The 18,327-nt window shown below is 39.1% G+C and overlaps 2 protein-coding genes across 5 annotated transcripts in view; both read right to left on the bottom strand.

Annotated features, from left to right (window-relative positions):
- The window catches only part of ANKRD12 (ankyrin repeat domain 12), a 124,054-nt gene extending 112,719 nt beyond the window's left edge, over positions 1 to 11,335 (bottom strand). For 2 of the 4 annotated variants that reach the window (XM_059140085.1, XM_059140089.1), the window contains exon 1: positions 10,583 to 10,674. The gene's annotated coding sequence lies outside the window, so the exon portion shown is untranslated. Of the gene's footprint in view, positions 1 to 10,582; positions 10,675 to 11,063 lie in introns of those variants that run through there. The other 2 variants (XM_059140087.1, XM_059140086.1) reach the window with 2 other exon arrangements.
- A 4,952-nt stretch (positions 11,336 to 16,287) lies between these two features.
- The window catches only part of NDUFV2 (NADH:ubiquinone oxidoreductase core subunit V2), a 36,295-nt gene continuing 34,255 nt past the window's right edge, over positions 16,288 to 18,327 (bottom strand). The window contains exon 8 of the mRNA XM_059138623.1: positions 16,288 to 16,443. Within this exon, the coding sequence (XP_058994606.1) occupies positions 16,350 to 16,443 (94 nt within the window). The 3' untranslated portion in view covers positions 16,288 to 16,349. The remainder of the gene's footprint in view (positions 16,444 to 18,327) is intronic.

Below are 18,327 nucleotides of genomic sequence, written 5' to 3'. Positions count from 1 at the left end.
TGCCTTTGGCTCAGGTCATGATCCCAGGGTCCTGGGATCGAGCCCCACACTGGGCTCTCTGCTCAGCAGGGAGCCTGCTTCCCTTCCTCTCTCTTTGCCTGCCTCTCTGCCTACTTGTGATCTCTGACTGTCAAATAAATAAATAAAATCTTAAAAAAAAATACAACAATTTGAGGGGCACCTGGATGGCTCAGTTGGTTGGGCATCCTACTCTTGATTTGGGCTCATGTCATGATCTCAGGGTTGGGAGACTGAACCCCACATCCCGCATTGGGGCAGTGGGCAACATGCTCAGTGAGGAGTCTATCTGAGATTCTCTCCCTCTCCCCCTCCCGATACATGTGTGCATGTTCTCTTTCAAATAAATCTTTTTTTTTTAACGATTTTATTTATTTATTTGACAGAAAGAGAGACAGCAAGTGAGAGAACACAAGCAGGGGGAGTGGGAGAGAGAGAAACAAGTTTCCCACTGAGCAGGGAGCCCAATGCAGGGCAGGGCTCAATCCCAGGACCCTGAGCCACCCAGGCACCCTTCAAATAAATAAATCTTTAAAAAAAGAAAATAATTTATGAGACTGACGTGCTGCCTACTGCGCTAAGGAGGCACCTTAAAGAAAATAATCTAAAAGAAGCAATTAGCATTTGTCTGTTGTATTTATCTCCGAACAGTAGCAACTAAATAACATCTAAAATTTTTAAAAAACAAAATTCTCATTACTTTATTAGACAATATTTACAAAAGAGATTAGTGGTAAAAAGATGTTTCTTGACACTGTTGAACACTGGACCATACAGGACCACATTCTAACGATGTATTTAGGCTTTTAAAGAAATACAGGCAGTTGTGTCTACAATGATCTATTTGTCCTGGGTATCTAATAAATCTATATGCACATTTATTTCCACAATTGTGAAGATGTATTATATAAAATACTTATCTGCAACTGAGAGAGGTGGCATAAATGACTTCTAAAGTTTGAAGATTCTAAAAACAAGCTGCTGATTTACTGACCTCTTTCTAGCCCGACAGGGTTCTAAATTGTGCGACTTCTATAGACCAGCAGAGGGCTGCAACAGCTCAGAGAAAATGGTTAGGCGTAGTTTTCCTTGCACCGCTGGCACTGAGAGCTGAAAAAATTACCAATGGCTAAAGTAGAAATCTAATAGAATCTATGTATTCGCTTCACTGTCAACAGATTCTAAAAGGGGTCAGGAGTAATTTCCCAAATCCTGAAAACTAGAAATACTCATTATTAAGCTTTTTGCCACCAGCTCCTTTCTCTTCTGTCAAAATGGTAAAGTGTCTGGAGGCCAAGTAAAATCTTACCACTATACAGTAACTAGGAGGAAAAAAGCCAATCAAAATGATTATCAAATCATCACTTCCTTTTAGACCCACAACTCCACACAGCTCCTATCAGAGTAACCTTCCTAGAAACAGTTACATTGTTAGGTTATTCTTATACCTACTCTACCAATTCTGTTCTGCATATAGTACAGTGTTGAAATCTAACTTCCCCTTGCCTAGATTTTAAGGTAGATTTTTACCTCACGTATACATTATTTTCAACTCCCTTTCAGACCACTCCTACTATTATACAATATGCAATAAAGTTAGGATAAAAAGAGGTCACTGAAGTGAACTTTGAAAAAACAAACAAAATTACATAGGTCTAGAGAAAGGGAAATGCCACAGCTGGGAAGTTTGTACAAAGGGAGATAGGAATTCCCCCCCAGGGAGTAAGGAAATGGATCTAGGAAAAGTACACCAGGGGCTTCCACTGAATTTGTTGGTGATAGGTACCCAGGAAGTTCATTATGCTGCTTCCTGTACCTTTTATATTATTTGAAATACTTCAAAATAAAAAGGCTTTTGTATTTTTTTTTTTAAAGATCTTACTTATTTATTTGACAGACAGAGATCACAAGTAGGCAGAGAAGTGAGCAGAGAGATGGGGGAGGAAGCAGGATCCCTGCCGGGCAGAGATCCCAATGTTGGGCTCGATCCCAAGACTCTGGCATCATGACCTGAGCCAAAGGAAGAGGCTTTAACCCACTGAGCCACCCAGGCGCCCAAGGTTTTGGTATTTTAACTTTGCCCCCTTCTCCTGCCCCTCCAAAGACAAGCAGCTGAATCCGGTGCCATTCTAAATACTCCTTATAGTTTAATCCCAAGTAATGCCCTAACTCACTTTAACAGCTTTCTTTTAAAATGACAGGGCATATACTTTACCTTCAAATGGAAGGATTTTTAATTGTTTAGATAATCTGGTATACTTTGAACACTGGTACACAAAAATGTCAGAGATTTAAGATAAAGGTCATGGCATTAAAAAAAAAAAAAGGTTCCCAGAATCACTGCCTCTATAATTATAAATTTATGATCCTGAAACTCGTCTTTATCTATACCTAAACTCTTTATGCAGTTGAGAAACTGCTGAAATTAGTACCTGATGGGAGAGCAATACCAGTGGAAGTATTATTTCTAATCTACTACACTATTCTTACCCAGATCCAATTATAGCATTGGTTGTAACACTGCTTCACACTAGGGCCAAAATTTATAGCTTTCATATGACTCCACACCAGGGTTGAATTGTTTGGGCTTTATTTCAATACTTATATGCTAACCCACTTTTTCTGTAACCTGCATACTGACCAATAACCTACTTACTCTAGTATACACAAGAATTCACAGTAAGTGCATATTTCAGGGCATTTAAAACAAAACATGCTCTAAATAGGCTTAGGAAGGTATATGTACATATTACTGGTAGCTTTTTTTGGCCACAGCAATTTAGAATTATAAACTGGTTCCTTACCAAAGTATACTGAAGAGAGTGTTAAGGAGAAATATGGTAATGGGGGAACCCGAACAAGTAAATTCAATATATTAAAATAACTGTAAGAAAGTAACAAGAAAAGGGTAGTATTGTGAAAACTCCAATCCCCATGGGATGTGATGAAATTCAGGTATACAACACTGAACAAGATAGATATGATCTAATGTCCTTGCAGGGTTTACACGTTCCTTTCTGCAACAACCAGAAAGTAATTTAGGTGTTTGAGAATAATACTGCCCTGGAGTGCCTAGGTGGCTCAGTCGATTAGGTGTCCAACTCTTGATTTCAGCTCGGGTTATGATCTCAGGGTTGTAGGATCAAGTCCCACATCTGACTCTATGCTTAGTGCAGTTTCTGCTTGTCCTTCTTTCTCTGCTCTTCCCCCTCTCGTGCTGCCCAACCCCCTCAAATAAATAAGATGTTTTAAAAAAGAACACTGTCCTCCTATTTCACATGTCTATTTTTTGTTCATTGAGTATAAACACCTAAAACAGACAGACTATAATACTGTCTTTGCATATATTTTCCCAAACACCTGCCTCAACAATAAGATCAATGCTTTCATAGAAACATTTATTTAAAATTTGTTAATGATGAAATATTTAAGACCTTCTTTATTATATTCATAATATTTGTTCAATTTGATGATTCAGAAGTAAAAAGATAAAAATTCTAGTTACTTTCAAATTCAATAAACTATCACACTATCAGACTGGATCATTCAAGCCCTTTCACTCCATAATCCATAACACAAAATAACTACTTTTCCCTAAAAGGGTAAACATGTATCTATCATTTTATCCTTTTTTCCAACTTCTATGAAGGTGTAGTTTTGTGAGGAAAAAATACAGCCATAGATTTCAATGAAATCTCATGTCTAAAATGGGAATAAGATAAAGGTGCCTGGCTGTCTCAGTAGGTAGAGCATGTGACTCTTGATCTCGGGATCTTGAGTTCAAGCCCCATGTTGAACAGAGAGATTAAAAATTTTTAAAAATATATATGGGAATAAAGTAAACTTCACAAGATCACTGTAAAAGAAGTGAATGAAAAGTTATGTAGAGAGCCTATAACCAATCATAGAACACTTGTCATTATACCTGTACCAGTCAACAGGCACTTCATAATGAACATAACTTAAATATGAGATTCCAGTTTTCCCCTATGCTCAAAGGATTCTCACTGTTTTCTGCTTCTACTTCTCTAACATCTGAGTTCACAAAAATTATAGGCAGGAGAAATTCTTGGACTGGGATGTGGAGACATAATAAAAGGACCTAAAGAGTTAGCATCTCAAGAAGGTAACTTTAGAGAGAGTCAGTTTCTTCTGGGTTTGCCAAAAAGCTGTAAAATACAAGTTCTGATTCAAACGATAAATTAGAAAAAATTATTGTAATATATAGGAGATTAACAATCTCTAATGTACGAAGACTATTGGGGGGGGTTGGAGAATTGTTAACCCTTTTATTACATAGTTTTTTATTTTAATAATAAGCATACATTACTTCTGTAATTTAAAAACACAATAAAAGTGTTTTTGAAATTGTTTAAATTTTTTTTTTTTTTTTTGAAATTGTTTAAATTTTTGATTGCCACTCCCAGAAGTTTCCAATAAGGAACTAAGGAGAGGAAAAATCACCAAAGGATATGAAGTGTCAATTCATAGAAAATGCAAATGACAATTTCCTGATATATTAGCTAATAATCCAAATTTCTGTAGCTAAAATCAATACTCAAACCGTAATTAAAGACAAAAGCCTTGACATAGAAAATAAAAGCAGTATTACTTAAATCTAGTAAAACGATTTTAAGCTGTCAACCAACAACAGATAGGTATAGATTTTTTCCACTGCGTGTTTGCAAAAGCAAAGGAACACTAGTGTCTGAAGGGGAAGGAGGAGCCAGCAAGGAGGAAAAAGGACAAAAGAAAGGAAGAATGAGTAAGCCAATTTGCTGTCAAACATTCCTGTTTACTTTCAATGATACAAGGACAAACAGAAACTTACTCCAAGAGGTACTTTTTTGTCCTGTTCAATGCAACTTAAAGAGAACATTCACCTTTATTCTTGGGATGAACACTGGAAGACAGGAATAATTTCTGAAGGTCACATAACTACCACTGGATGATCCACCTCAACATAAATCTATGAAGAAAAATATCTCTTAAAGTAACAAATTTACATTTATACAGCACTTATAAACTTCAAGTTAGTTCATGAATACTAGTATCTAAAGCTGGAGATATTTCACTGATGCCTTTTTGAAGTATTTTCATAATTAGATATGTAAGGTATCTACTCTCATCGTGGATTAAAATAACATAAATGAAAGCATCTAACAGTACCTTAAGTACAGAAGCTCAATAAAATTAAACTTGATCACCAATTAGCTTTCATATACTTAAAATTAAACTCTGGTAAAAAGGACTTATTTTAACTTAGAGGTTGCAAGACTTTAGACTCCAGAACAACAGAATGTAACAAGGTTTTCTTCCACCTTATAATATTTTTGTGCAAATTAACGTATGAAACATTCTGTAAAATTTTAATTTTCTCCTGTCTTTAACATCATTATCAATCACCACTAATTAGTACAGTGGTATAAAGAGTGTTTTTAGTATTTACGTCTACTCTGTTTAAGTTTCAGAAGAGGTATAACAAAACAGAAAGAAAACTGTGTACAACGTGCCTTTGGTAGAAAAGGATAAAAATATGCGTGTGTTTTTCTCTTCCTTTAGATTTGCAAACACTTCTCTTTCTCGAGTGAATTTCAAGAGTTCACCATTTTGCCAAGGAATTTTAACCTGGATCCTACCCATGGTTCAACACCATCAGGTTAGCTGATGTTTTGCTGATCTCAGAGTAGCTGTGAAATTCAAGGGATCTGATGTAAGAAGTACTTCATGAACTGGGGCCGTCATGAACTGGGGCTCCTCAGTAGCTCAGTCAGTTAAGCATCTTGATTTCAGCTCAGATCATGATCTCAGGGTCCTGGGATCCAGCCCCACACTGGGCTCCCCACTCAGCAGGGAGTCTGCTTGAGGATTTCCTTTCCCGCTCTCCATCTCCCCTCTTTCATGCTTGCGTATACTGTCTCAAATAAATAAATTTTTTAAAAAATTCTTCATGAACTACACAGCACCATAATTCTTATATAGTATTTATTACCTTATATCCTGAGTCAATACAGCTATTTCTAGGAAGTGAGAACCACACATGCATGGTTTTCATTCTCTATTACAAACAGGAGTCAGACAAAACTCTTATGTAGGAGGAAGAATAATCCGAGAAGCTATAAGATTCTCTCACATCTCTTTCAAGTAACAAAGTAGTTGTAAAAATATGGTATGTGGAAGTGCCTGGCTGGTTCCATAAGTAAAGCATGTGACTCAATCTTGGGGTTGTAAATTCAAGCTCCATATTGGGTATAGACAGTATTTAATTCAGAAAAATTTTTAAAAATCTTTCAAAAAGTAGAGAAAATATGATATTTATAACTAATATTAGAGATACTTCCTCCAGTTATGGCCTAAATACAAACCAAAAGCCATAAAAGTAAACTACTACATATTTTGAAACAAGTTTAGTGCAATAAGCAAATATTAAGGGATCAGCCAAAGAGGAGACAATACTTAAGATGCCAAAGAAGTTACTCCACCTTATGACTTGCAGCTTCATGTTTACCTCTTCTACTTATCTCAATCTGGAAGCATTTCTGTATTTAAACTTAATTTTCTAAGAATCTCAGAGTTTGAATTTCTTAGAATTTTGGAGGGTCTCATTAATTAGAAAATCTAAGTCCTGGATGCTATTTATCTAAACTGGACAAATTTACTATAAAAGTAAATTACATATAGGGGAGCCTCGGTGAGTTAAAGCCTCTGCCTTCAGCTCACGTCATGATCCCAGGGTCGTGGGATCGAGCCCCACATCAGGCTCTCTGCTCAGAAGTGAGTCTGCTTCCCCCCATCTCTCTCTCTCTGCCTACCTCTCTGCCTACTTGTGATCTCTGTCTGTCAAATAAATAAATAAAATCTTAAAAAAAAAGTAAATTACTTATAAAATTCCTAAATGAGTTTGGTTAAGTGATCGTTTTTTCTCCAGTCACCAACATCAAAATGGAGTTTGTTAAAATCACTTCTTGTAATGTTAACAACCGTAGTCCTTCTGTAGCTGATGAGATTAAGTTGCTTCTGACAACTAACATTAAAAAAAAAAAACAAACCCACAGTTATCTCAACATCTCAGAAAAGGCTTAATTACTGCCTACCTTCCAAGATTTTTATAAGGTGTTTACTTTTCTTTTTGGTTTTTTGACCAACACAGTAGAAGGCAGAGCTGGCCCCTAGACATTTTCACAAAGTCTGAAATTAAAGAAACACTGCCTTAAAACTTTTCAAAATCAGCTAAACACTTAATTAGAGGCAGAGCACAGACAAATGGTTAAGAATAATAATGGGAATAATACAGTCTTGTCACTTTTTTTTAGGTCTGTGAATATCTACACATGGTATAACAGTTCAAAGCCTCATTTTCCTCAGCCATATGTTAGAATAATAGTATCTATTTAACAGGGTTATTCTGAAAATTATCTTAAATATTTTACTTTAAACTTTGAACACAGATACATTCATATTCCAAGTGCTCAATGAATGTTAATCATAATTTTTATTTTTTTTAAGATTTTATTTATTTATTTGACAGAAAGAGAAATCACAAGTAGGCAGAGGGGGGGGGGGCTCCCTACTGAGCAGAGAGCCGGATGTGGGGCTGGATCCCAGGACCCTGAGATCATGACCCAAGCAGAAGGTAGAGGCTTAACCCACTGAGCCACCCAGGTGCCCCTAATCATAATTTTTAGCTTCAAGATTACAAATACTCTACATAAAACTACAATAAACAATTTATGTATTTGTTTCCAGTATCAATTTAAAGCACCAGAAGAAAAGGTCTTTAAACATAACAGTGAAAGCCAACAAACAAAAACTGAACATTTCTATATATTTAGATGTACAAGATAACCTTAACACAAACTATTCAAAGCTGAGTTTATAAAGGAAATTATCTCCTGTTATTGCCATATGTGGAAACTAGCAACAGACAAATTAACATTGCAACTAAGATACTTTCACTATTACTTTTTAAAATCCACTGTTAAAGAAACAGATTATGCATGCATGAGTGTAAATGAGAATGTTTCTAAATGCTATATGGAGAAACTTCATATTCTTCAGAGGAAGTCAGGCTCTAACAACTGCAATATTTAAAATGTTCATAAGAGGCTTTACTAAGATTAGAACTAAGTGGGGATCAGAAATGTATCTACAGGGAGTTATAATCTGTAAAACAGCAGGTGTTGGAAACAATAAAGCTAAGGCTAAGCAAAAACCTAGGGATCTAGACACCTTGTAACACAGTAAAACTGTATTTATTTTTTAAATATTGCCACTTTTTATATGTATAAAAGCTTACGGTATACCTGGTGCTTTCCATATGTAATCACACTTGTTCCATCCAACACCTCTGTAAACTATTTAGGAAAATTATTTTTTGTAGATTAAAAGAATTCTGAAAGTTAATGTGATTTGTCAAGAACCACAGGAAATAATAAATCAAGATTTTTGTTAATCAATTTAAACTGAGTCTTCTCACTTACATTTCAGTATTTTTTTTTCACTATTCCATAAAGCTACTTCTTATAGAAAGAGGCATTAGCATTTTCACAGAAAGGAAATTTCTAGGCCCAAACCACAGACTTCTTAAATAGGCTGTACTAACTTGAGTAAGTCATGTCACCTTACTAGGACTTAATTTTCTCGTGGGGGAAACGGACTAGAAAATTTGAGGACCCTTCCAGTTCTCAGGAAAAATCACCATGACTGTACCTTTTATACAGCACAGGCATTTTAGAAATACATGTTAATGTCAATTCTAGCAACAAGTTCCAAATCACAAAGTAATGTGAACTCTTAAGAAAGCTATTCTGATTATCAATTTTTTCATGCCTTTCTTATAAATACAAGGTTTTATCAAGGTTTTATAAAGAAAGCTGCCTAAACCTCTTATGGACTATGATGGAAATAATCTCATAGATCATTCTCTTTTCAAGCTGTATTAATGCTTTTAAAACAGGAGAAGGAAGAAAATTTAACTACCAGTCAACTAATGCCAACAAACTGAATATTTTATTCTACTCCTTAGAATTAAGACCTCTTTCCAACAAAGTTTTTTAATATTCACTGACGACCATTTTCTACAATCTACCTCAGAAGACTATAGCATTTTCCAACAACTTCCATAGGAAGAAAAAGGAATATATAAGCACCTTGACAGAAACATCTTCATTTTAAATTCATTCCATTGAGCAGGCACTTGTCTCCAAACAAAATTCAGTCTTTATTTTTCTTTTCTTCCTGATATTATATATCCAAGAACTAAAACCAGAGACTGAACAATATATTTTTCACCTACTAAGTTCTTCCCTCATCAGAATAACTTTAGTTCTCTCTATTCTTCCTCAAATATTCCTCATGGAATACTTACTCAACCCTAGATTTTCACTTTCGCAGGTCTGCTTGCTCATAAAACCGTACTAACAAGTATGAGATGAAGAAAATTAAAGGAATCCTGTTTTTTTATTACTTTCTTCCTTCCATGAATACCACTTAACATTCAGATTTTAGTTCATTTTAACACCTTGCCTGCCTCTAAAATAGAACACATGCCCTGATAGTTAAGCTTAACGTTAGTCAAACCGACTGCAGACCTTCCTTTAAAAGAAATTTAGTTAGTACTTGATGTCAACTATAAAAAATCTTTAAGTAGTAAAACCTTTCTCCACTTGCCTCTCTTGAGGAAACATTTTGAGTCCTTAAATATTTTTTGCGTTTAGCCCAAATTAAAGACTTTTCCCAACAAGATTAGTTAATATAATGACTTGATCTTATACAGTCAACACTATCTCATTTTGTTTTTAAGCCACTTGGCACCAATAGAGCATATGTTCTGCCAGTTCTGAGCTAATCTCCAGGAAAGCCTTTGTATAATGACTGAAGAAACTAAAACACATCAGTGCCCGAGATTTTTAACAGCCTACTTGAGCATATGTTTTTAATAAAGTCAATTTATTTTTAAAAAGCTATTTTACCAGTTCGCCCTCCTTCATAATTTACGCAAACCGTTTTAAAATGAAAAAAGGAGTGCATGACTTAGAACATAGATTCATTTCAACTTCAGGATTACAGACAATTCCAAGGCTTTACACATCACTGAATCTGCTACCCCTTTCAACCGTGTTCGCAGTTTAGCCGCGGGTGTCCGGTGGAAATTACAATATCAACGACTACACTGCTTCAAATGTTGCCTACGGTTTCAACTGGTGCAACAGTGTTAACTTCCCATCCCAAACTGTTTGTTATTATAAAAACAGCTGTCAGCTGGGCTTCGGTAACCTCTTTGTACAACCGTTTATTCAACGCTTTGGGATCCTCGAGGATGCGTCACACCATATTACCCCTCAAAATGAGATCTAAGAACCTGACGTGCTTCAAGGGTCTACGAACACCATTCGAGTGAGCACTTGCAGAAACCATGAAGAGAACCGATTACCCAATGCGGCAAAGACAGATTACACTGACATTTAAGACAGAGCTGCAGCGTGCCGCTCTCCTTTCCCCCGAGACTATTAAAGCGGCGACTTCCCTTCTCCCTTTCAACCTCCTCTCCCCCTGACCCCGGTACCTCCGATGCTCCCTCCGGCTGGCCACCGCCGTCTCCCGCGGGCGCGCCCGCACTCCAGCTCCCGGCGGGCAGGCGGGCGCGCGCGGCAAGCTGGGCGCGCCTCCACCACCCCCCCTGCCCTGCCCCGCCCCGCTCCGCCCCGCCGGGTCCAGCCGCGGCACGCCGGCGGCGCCCTCTCGGGCCTCGCACACTCGCACGCACACGCTCCTCCCGGCCCCGCCATGTTCCGGGAGGCGGCGGCAGCCCAGCCCCGGGAGCGGCGGCGGGGGGTGCCCCGCCGAGTCCCCCCACACCACCCCCGCCCTGCTGGCAGCTCCCGGCCGCGCCGCGGCTCCTCGGGACTCCTGGAGGGGCGGCGGCGGGCAGGGCGGACCCGCGCCGGGGCCACTAACGGCCTGTCACTGTCAGGCCAGCGGCACCGCGGGCCGCGCCTGGCCAGGCCGGTCGGCACGAGACAGGGTGGGCAGGGCGCGTCCCCTACCTTGCTCTGGGGAGGGGGGACGGGAGCAGCGCAGAACTGAGGGGTCTCCTCCCAAGCACCGGGGACGGGTCTCGAAACCGCGCCCCTCCTTCCTCCTCGCCTGTCGCCACGCCCCCCTCACCCTCACGGACCCGAGGCACGATCGGCGCAGGAGGGTTTACCCCCTGAATGAGTGCCTCGGTGTTGCCGTCGCTGTCGTTGTCTTCGTCGCCGCTGCAACCGCCACGAACGCCGCGGAGGCCGGGCTTGAAAACATCTCCGGTCTCCGTCCGTCTCTCACCACAGCCTCCTCGCTCCCAGGACAGCGCCGCCCAGCGATTGGCTGCGACGCAAGCACGTGACTCAGCGGGCACGGGACGGGCGGCGTGACCGCCCCGCCCCCAGCGCCCGCCCGCCCCTTCCGCCGGCCCCTCCCCGCTACCGAGCCGCTCTTTCAGTTCTGTGGAGAAGCTTCCCGAGCCGCGGGGCGGAGGAGTCGGAAGGTACCAAGTGAGAGGCGGCGGGGGTGCAGGCCGAAACTCCTCCTTCGTTGCTTGCTCTCTCCCCTCCACCCAGGTGTCGCCGTCTCCCTCAGCCGTCACCGGCCCGAAAACAGAAGGGGAATTGAGATGCTCAAGAAAGCAGCGCTGGCTCGGCTGACGCTGCGGGGCCGGAGGGCTCTGCAGTCTCTATTTGTGGCGACCATGGCCGTGGATGTGACTGGAAACTTCTGGAAATGGCGGCGACGGCGGCGAAGAGGCTGAACACAGGGTATTCTACATATTATTTTCGTAGGGCGGGTGGGCGAATTTGTGGGGACGAGCTCGGGAAAATAGGTCTAAAGACAGAGGCAGGGTATCTGTCCCCTGAATTCGCAGCTGCGAACCGCTGGCCCGGCCTGTACCGAGACGCGGGGCGCGTCGCGGCCTCCAGGTCCGCGCGGTAGTGCGCTTGCGCCCTGGCGGTACAGTGCCTGCACTGGATCCTCGGGGACCCGGACCTGCCGGGAGCTCCGCGGCGCCCCGACGCGCTGGCCTTCACCCGTGCCAGGTGGGGCCCCAGTGTGAGTTCGAAAGTACATTAACGTGCACCTGGCGCGGGGACATCGTCGCGAGCCCCCCAATACGCTCTCCCATTCACACCTTCGAGTGACCTTTTGAGAGAAATAAGTTTCTCTACACCCTAGATAGTATTTCAGAGGAACTACTCAAGTATTGGAGAAGAGCACGTGAGGAAATTTTATGGTCTCGGCGTGCCAGCAGCGGGTACTCTTATTTCTGGACGCTTTTTATTTACATCGGGGTTAGCTGGCGACAGTTTGTACGTTCCTTTACTTAACCACCGAAGGGATTACGTAATCTGAGGGAAACCATCTTATTCTGGCTTGACTTCTGAACGCTTTTTGTTTACATCGAGTTAATCTGCCAGTTTCTTCATGCCTTTATCTAACCACCAAAGGGGATACATAATTGGACGGAAACCACTTCCCTCATTATTGATGGTCTCCCAACTATAGCACCTATTTATGACTTAATGGAGTAACAGATTTGTCTACGGTGATGTGACACTTTAGACTTGACACGAAGTTAAATCCCAACAAATTACATGAAACATAAACTTGCATTAAAGATCACTAATTTTTCCTTTCCTAGTTTCCTGGTTTCTTCCACCGGTAAATCATAGGTTCACTATGAAGAGTAAGAGAACCCACTACGCTAAAGGTGAAATAATGTTACATTTATTTTTACGATTTTATCTGCTCGTGAGCAAGAGCCAGAGCACGAGTAGGGGGAGAGGTAATGGGAAAGGAAGAAGCAGGCTTCCCGCTGAGCAGGAAGTCCCAACCAGGACCTGAGCCAGATGCTTAACCCACTGAGCCACCCAGGTGCCCCTACAATTACATTTAGTACGGATATTTATGGCATGAAATACAAAGAAACCCACTAAAATTTAACCAACTCCCTTCAAATCACTGAGTTCTCATTTAACTCATGATCATTAGTATCAATGGCAATGGCAATTATAGGACTGCCTCACTTCAAATTTAAAATGTAGGTAATCTTGAATTTGCTTAAGTAAATTAGCCATAATTAATGGCAACGACTATATGTACAACCTTATTACTTAAAATCACTTAATATGTGAGAGGTTTTTTTTTAAGATTTGACAGGCAGAGATCACAAGTAGGCAGAGAGGCAGCCAGAGGCTGGGGGGGGGGGGGGGGGGAGAAAGCAGGCTCCCCGTTGAGCAGAGAGCCGGATGTGGGGCTCGATTCCAGGACGCTGGGATCATGACCAGAACCGAAGGCAGAGGCTTTAACCCACTGAGCCACCCAGGTGCCCCTATGTGAGATTCTTAAGGCAGCTGTGCTACAGGGCACTGTACTGACTTCACTCAATGGGACAACTAGTTGCAAAAAAAAAAAAAAAAATTAATGAAGTTTGTATTAAGATTATATGGGTAAATCATAAGTCAGCCACCATTTATTATTCAAAAGGTCCGCATGATACTTAGGAAGGCAAGAGGATCTAATTTTCCTTTTCAATGTGAAACTAGAAATATAAATCAAATAATTATTATAGCTATTACAGATAGATGTCTCAGTCTGAAAAAAAGTTTGTATCCACAAGCTAGCTGGTTAGTAAGCTGCCAAGACTTTTTAATTGTATATCCCTGTCTCTTGTTGGCTCAAGTCTTAACCAAGTGGGTAAAGTACCAGTTTTCATAATAGTACTAAAAGATCAAGGTCCCCAAGCATTAAACCTCAGTCTTAGACAAAGTTAAGCAGACACTTAAAACTTGTATACAACTGACTCTTGAACATGGGTTTTGAACTGCGTGAGTCTACTCATACATGAACTTTTTTTTAAGTGCGGGAATGTAGATGTACATTTTCTTTTCTGTAACTTTATTGTAAGAATACAGTATATAAATAATACATGTAACATAGAAAACATGCTAATCAACTTTATGTTACCAGTTAACAGTAGGCTATTACGTTTTGAAGGGAGTTAACAGGAGGATTTTCAATTCAGAGCTGAGTTGATGTCCCTAACTGCATCGCCCCCCAACGCTGGGCATTCTTTGAGTCAACTATATTTGATACCTGAATTAGAAAGCATTCTGCAAAAGTTACTTTCTTACCAGCTTACTTAGTTCTTTAGCCTTTATAATCAACTGCTACATTAAGTCCAGTTAAGTCAGGTCATTTAAAAAATCCTGCTATATTTCAGGAAGGTGACTGTAATAAATGAAAAATACAATCTCAGATCATAGCTTGTTATATGACTTAGTCTATACATATGTAATGCCTCTGCAGCAAATACGGTTATAACTATTACTATGTGTTGTAGGATTTTCTGGAGCAGTGGCCCCATCCAATTACAGCAAGTAACTGAGCAATCAGTAGTTTTTAGTAGTTGCTACCAAAAAAACAAAACAAAACAAAACAAACCTGGAATTAGATTGCCAGTAGAGAGAATAAATTATTTGTTATTATTAAACAGCAGTAAGATTTCCTCCTTGAATACCCCCTTTTTAAAAAACAGCACAGAATTAGGAACTGAGAAGAGGAAATGAGGTACACACAAATGATGTCTACCTCTTCCTACATGTTTTGAGAAATAGGCAAGGATATAGCTGCCATCTCCGAAAATGGGCAAAGAAATATTAATCCGTGTGTTCATATACATTTTAAAACCATTCTGGATTACCTGCCAGGTGTTTCTATAGCTAATTAGATAACTATCATTATTGACAGCATTTTTAAGAAAATTAGGCAAAAAAATTAAGACTCAATTCTAATATACACTGCTGTAATACAATATAAGTGATCATCTAAAAACTAAAGAATATATTTTGATAATGGTATAACAGTATGCCTACAGTTATAATAATCTAAAATTAACTTTGTTTCTAAAATATTACATAAAAATTGATAATCAGTGCACATCCTTAATACATGTCTTTGGTTTTTTCACCCAGTATTTGAAGCTTCCCACCTCTAATTTTTCTTCTTGTTTAAAAAAAAAAAAAATTACATCAAAGCTTACTTTTTTAGTAAAAGTATAAAAAGCTTACTTTTTTAAATAAAAGTCAACAGGTTAGGAGGGCCCTAGCATAGAAGAAAGGCATTTTCATTGTGTTACCTTTCTATGCCACGTAAGAAATTAACTGTTGTTATTTACCCTCCCAGGTAAAAAACAAAACCACTAATTTTTAAAGAGACTCTTAAAAATAATCATGTTTTTAAGCATCACAATTACTATGTGACTGGTCAGTCTGCCAGAAGAACAAGGCCAAACAATTATTTTTTTTTTTTTTTTTTAATAAATTTTTTTTTTTTTTTTTTTTAAAGATTTTATTTATTTGTCAGAGAGAGCGAGCGAGAGCGAGCACAGGCAGACAGAGTGGAAGGCAGAGTCAGACGGAGAAGCAGGCTCCCTGCGGAGCAAGGAGCCCGATATGGGACTCGATCCCAGGACGCTGGGATCATGACCTGAGCCGAAGGCAGCTGCTTAACCAACTGAGCCACCCAGGCGTCCCCCAAACAATTATTTTTGAGAAATCCTGAAATAACTGGATTTAGATTTATCCCTGAATTAAAGCTATTAATTTTTTTCTAACTTGCAATACTAATGCACCATAGCTAGTTTCTTGAATGTATATGATACACAGGTTTTATCCATTGTTCTGAGTTGAAATACGTATTCAGCTGAAGAGTATTTTGTTCACTGACTGCTCTTTCTGACTCAGATTGTACTTCTAGTCTCTCCACCCAGTTTCTATATACTTGCTATATACAAAAACAAAGTGCCTCTCTTTCATAAAAATGATAGAACACTACTTCTAGAGGTAACTGCTTTATCCTTAGACCTCTACCTGAGGTATGACTTACTAGTTGGAAATAGAGTAACAATTACATGCTGTAAATCTGAAAATGTTTAAAGGGAGGGGAGTACTAATGTAAACAAGGTGTGTAGAAGGATCATGTTAAGACTTGGGTTTAGTTAAAGCAAAATATATGTGAAATTTGACATAGTTTTTACTTCACAATAATAATCTAATGTTACTGATTAAAGTGACCTGGCAGTTGAAAATGATGATACTGAGTGATTGTTAACTACATTATGAAATAGTGTCTTCACAGTTAGCCAGAGATAGCAAAAAACTAAAATGGTACTCTGAAGTTTCAACATGACACTTATAGCATAAGTATATACAACGAAATGAACAATATAAAAAGTTTATGTAGATAGGAGATTCCTTTTTATTTCTCCAGTGACAATATTTACAGCTGAATATAAATTAAAGTCCTGCTTGTACACCAAAGCCAGGTCCTTTGGGTGGTTCAGTCAAAGAGGTAAGACCTCCAGCTGGCTCACAAGAGAAGCGTCCACTCCTGAAAAGAGCAAGTAACATTAAACTATGAATGAATCTTTATAAACCTTTATTTAAAATGTTACTTCACCACAGCCCAGTAACTATTTTTCATCCAAAAGTTGCATGGATTATTTAATTCAAGCATTTCAACTGCTGCAAGATTTTCAGAAGTTAAATATGAAAATGGACATACCAAAACTCACCATAAATATGAAAAATAAAAAAGTAACACTACTACTTCCCATTTACTGAGCAGAGTACATGTATTAGCTCATTTAAATAATGCCATGAGACAAGTAATACTGGCCTTACTTTACAGATCAGAAATGAAGGCTTAGGGGTTTCACCACCTGTCCAAGGGTCAGAGCTAAGAACTATAAGAAACTAACGCAGACCCAGAGGGCATTTTTAAAAATCCTGTGCCTGGGTGGCTCAGCTGGCTAATAAGCATGTGACTCTTCTTTTCGGCTCAGGTCATGATCTCAGGGCTGTGGGATGGAGCCCTACATTGGGCTCAGTGCAAAGTCTGCTTGAGATTCTTTCCTCCCTCTAAGATCTTTTAAAAAAAAATAATGTTTTAATAAAAGCATTACATTTATTCTTTTTATATTTGAATTTTACTCAGATTGAGATCCATTATCATAGTGAACAGAAGAGAATACAAACATTAGATTTGGAAATAAAAGAGGTATTGCAGGAAATGGGAATTTGGAGATTTAGAAGGGTGTTTCCTTAGAGGCACTGGAAACAAAGTATATACTGATATTCATATTTTTAAAAAGCAATATTAGTAGTATTAACTTTTCCAAAACAGGTTCCAGATCAGAAAGGCTACCCACAGCCACAAAGAAAACAGGAACAGGTCCTTAGGTAGGAATCTATGAAGAGAGGCAAGCACAGAGGTAGAACAACCTGTCTTTTGTTCACCCCCACACATACTTTCCCAGGGAATCACTCACCTCTTCCTCTGTCTGACCTCTGTTGCTAGAGCCCAGCTCAGCACCTACTACTATTTCACCCCTCCTAATTTCCTGGCTTTGTTAATTTACCTGCTCCTGTCACAGATTTCAGCTGAAGAATTGTTCAATTTACATCTTTTTACTCCTTGCTTTGTCCTTCACATTCTGTCATCAATCTTGAAAGTTTTTTTTAGAGCTCCAGGAAATCATTTTTTATTCAGGAAACAAGATAATTCTTTAAGATCTTTCAAGCTATTACATTTCCACAATGGAAGTAACTAAGTGTGTATTGTAATGAAGAGTGCCTACCAAGTCAGAAATTAATATATTTGTATTGAAAACCAGATCAAAAAACAACTATGAGCTATCTGTCTGAATCTAAAATTAATGTAGGTAAAGTGGCAAAATGGTATCGAAGTCTAGTAAAAATAAATAAATAAATAAAAAATAACCAGTATTTGGCTTTGTTAATTGTTTTATGTTAACTAATAATACATGTAATACCTACTGCTCTTTGCTAATGAAATTATTTTGGAGGATCTTTCTTTCCCTTTCCTAGGTTTCGTTTAAGCTCACCTACCTTCTTTACCAACACGAAGAACTTACTTTTAGGAAGATTATAAAAACGGGTTCTGAGAACAATAAGTGGGAGAATTAATCATGCACGCTGCCTGAACTCTTCAAGGAATTGTGGATTTTTGTATAAAAGTAATTTCAAGAGTGATCTGGTCCATTTTTGTAAAGTTTGTTACATGTAATTATAGTCCCATGACCTACTTTGCCCCGGAGGTGGGGGGGTGTTAATGGCCTCTTGTGTCTGCTTCCCACCCTCTACAAAATGCACATTAAAATGCTACCAAGGGTGTGAAGTCCACAGACTGTGTTTCATCTATTAATCATATAGCCTTCCCCTCATTTTATCTGTAAATACGCATCAGACACCA

This window comes from Mustela lutreola, chromosome 11 (genome assembly GCF_030435805.1).
Source record: "Mustela lutreola isolate mMusLut2 chromosome 11, mMusLut2.pri, whole genome shotgun sequence".
Lineage (NCBI taxonomy): Eukaryota > Metazoa > Chordata > Mammalia > Carnivora > Mustelidae > Mustela > Mustela lutreola.
This window is presented reverse-complemented; position numbering and strand designations above follow the sequence as displayed.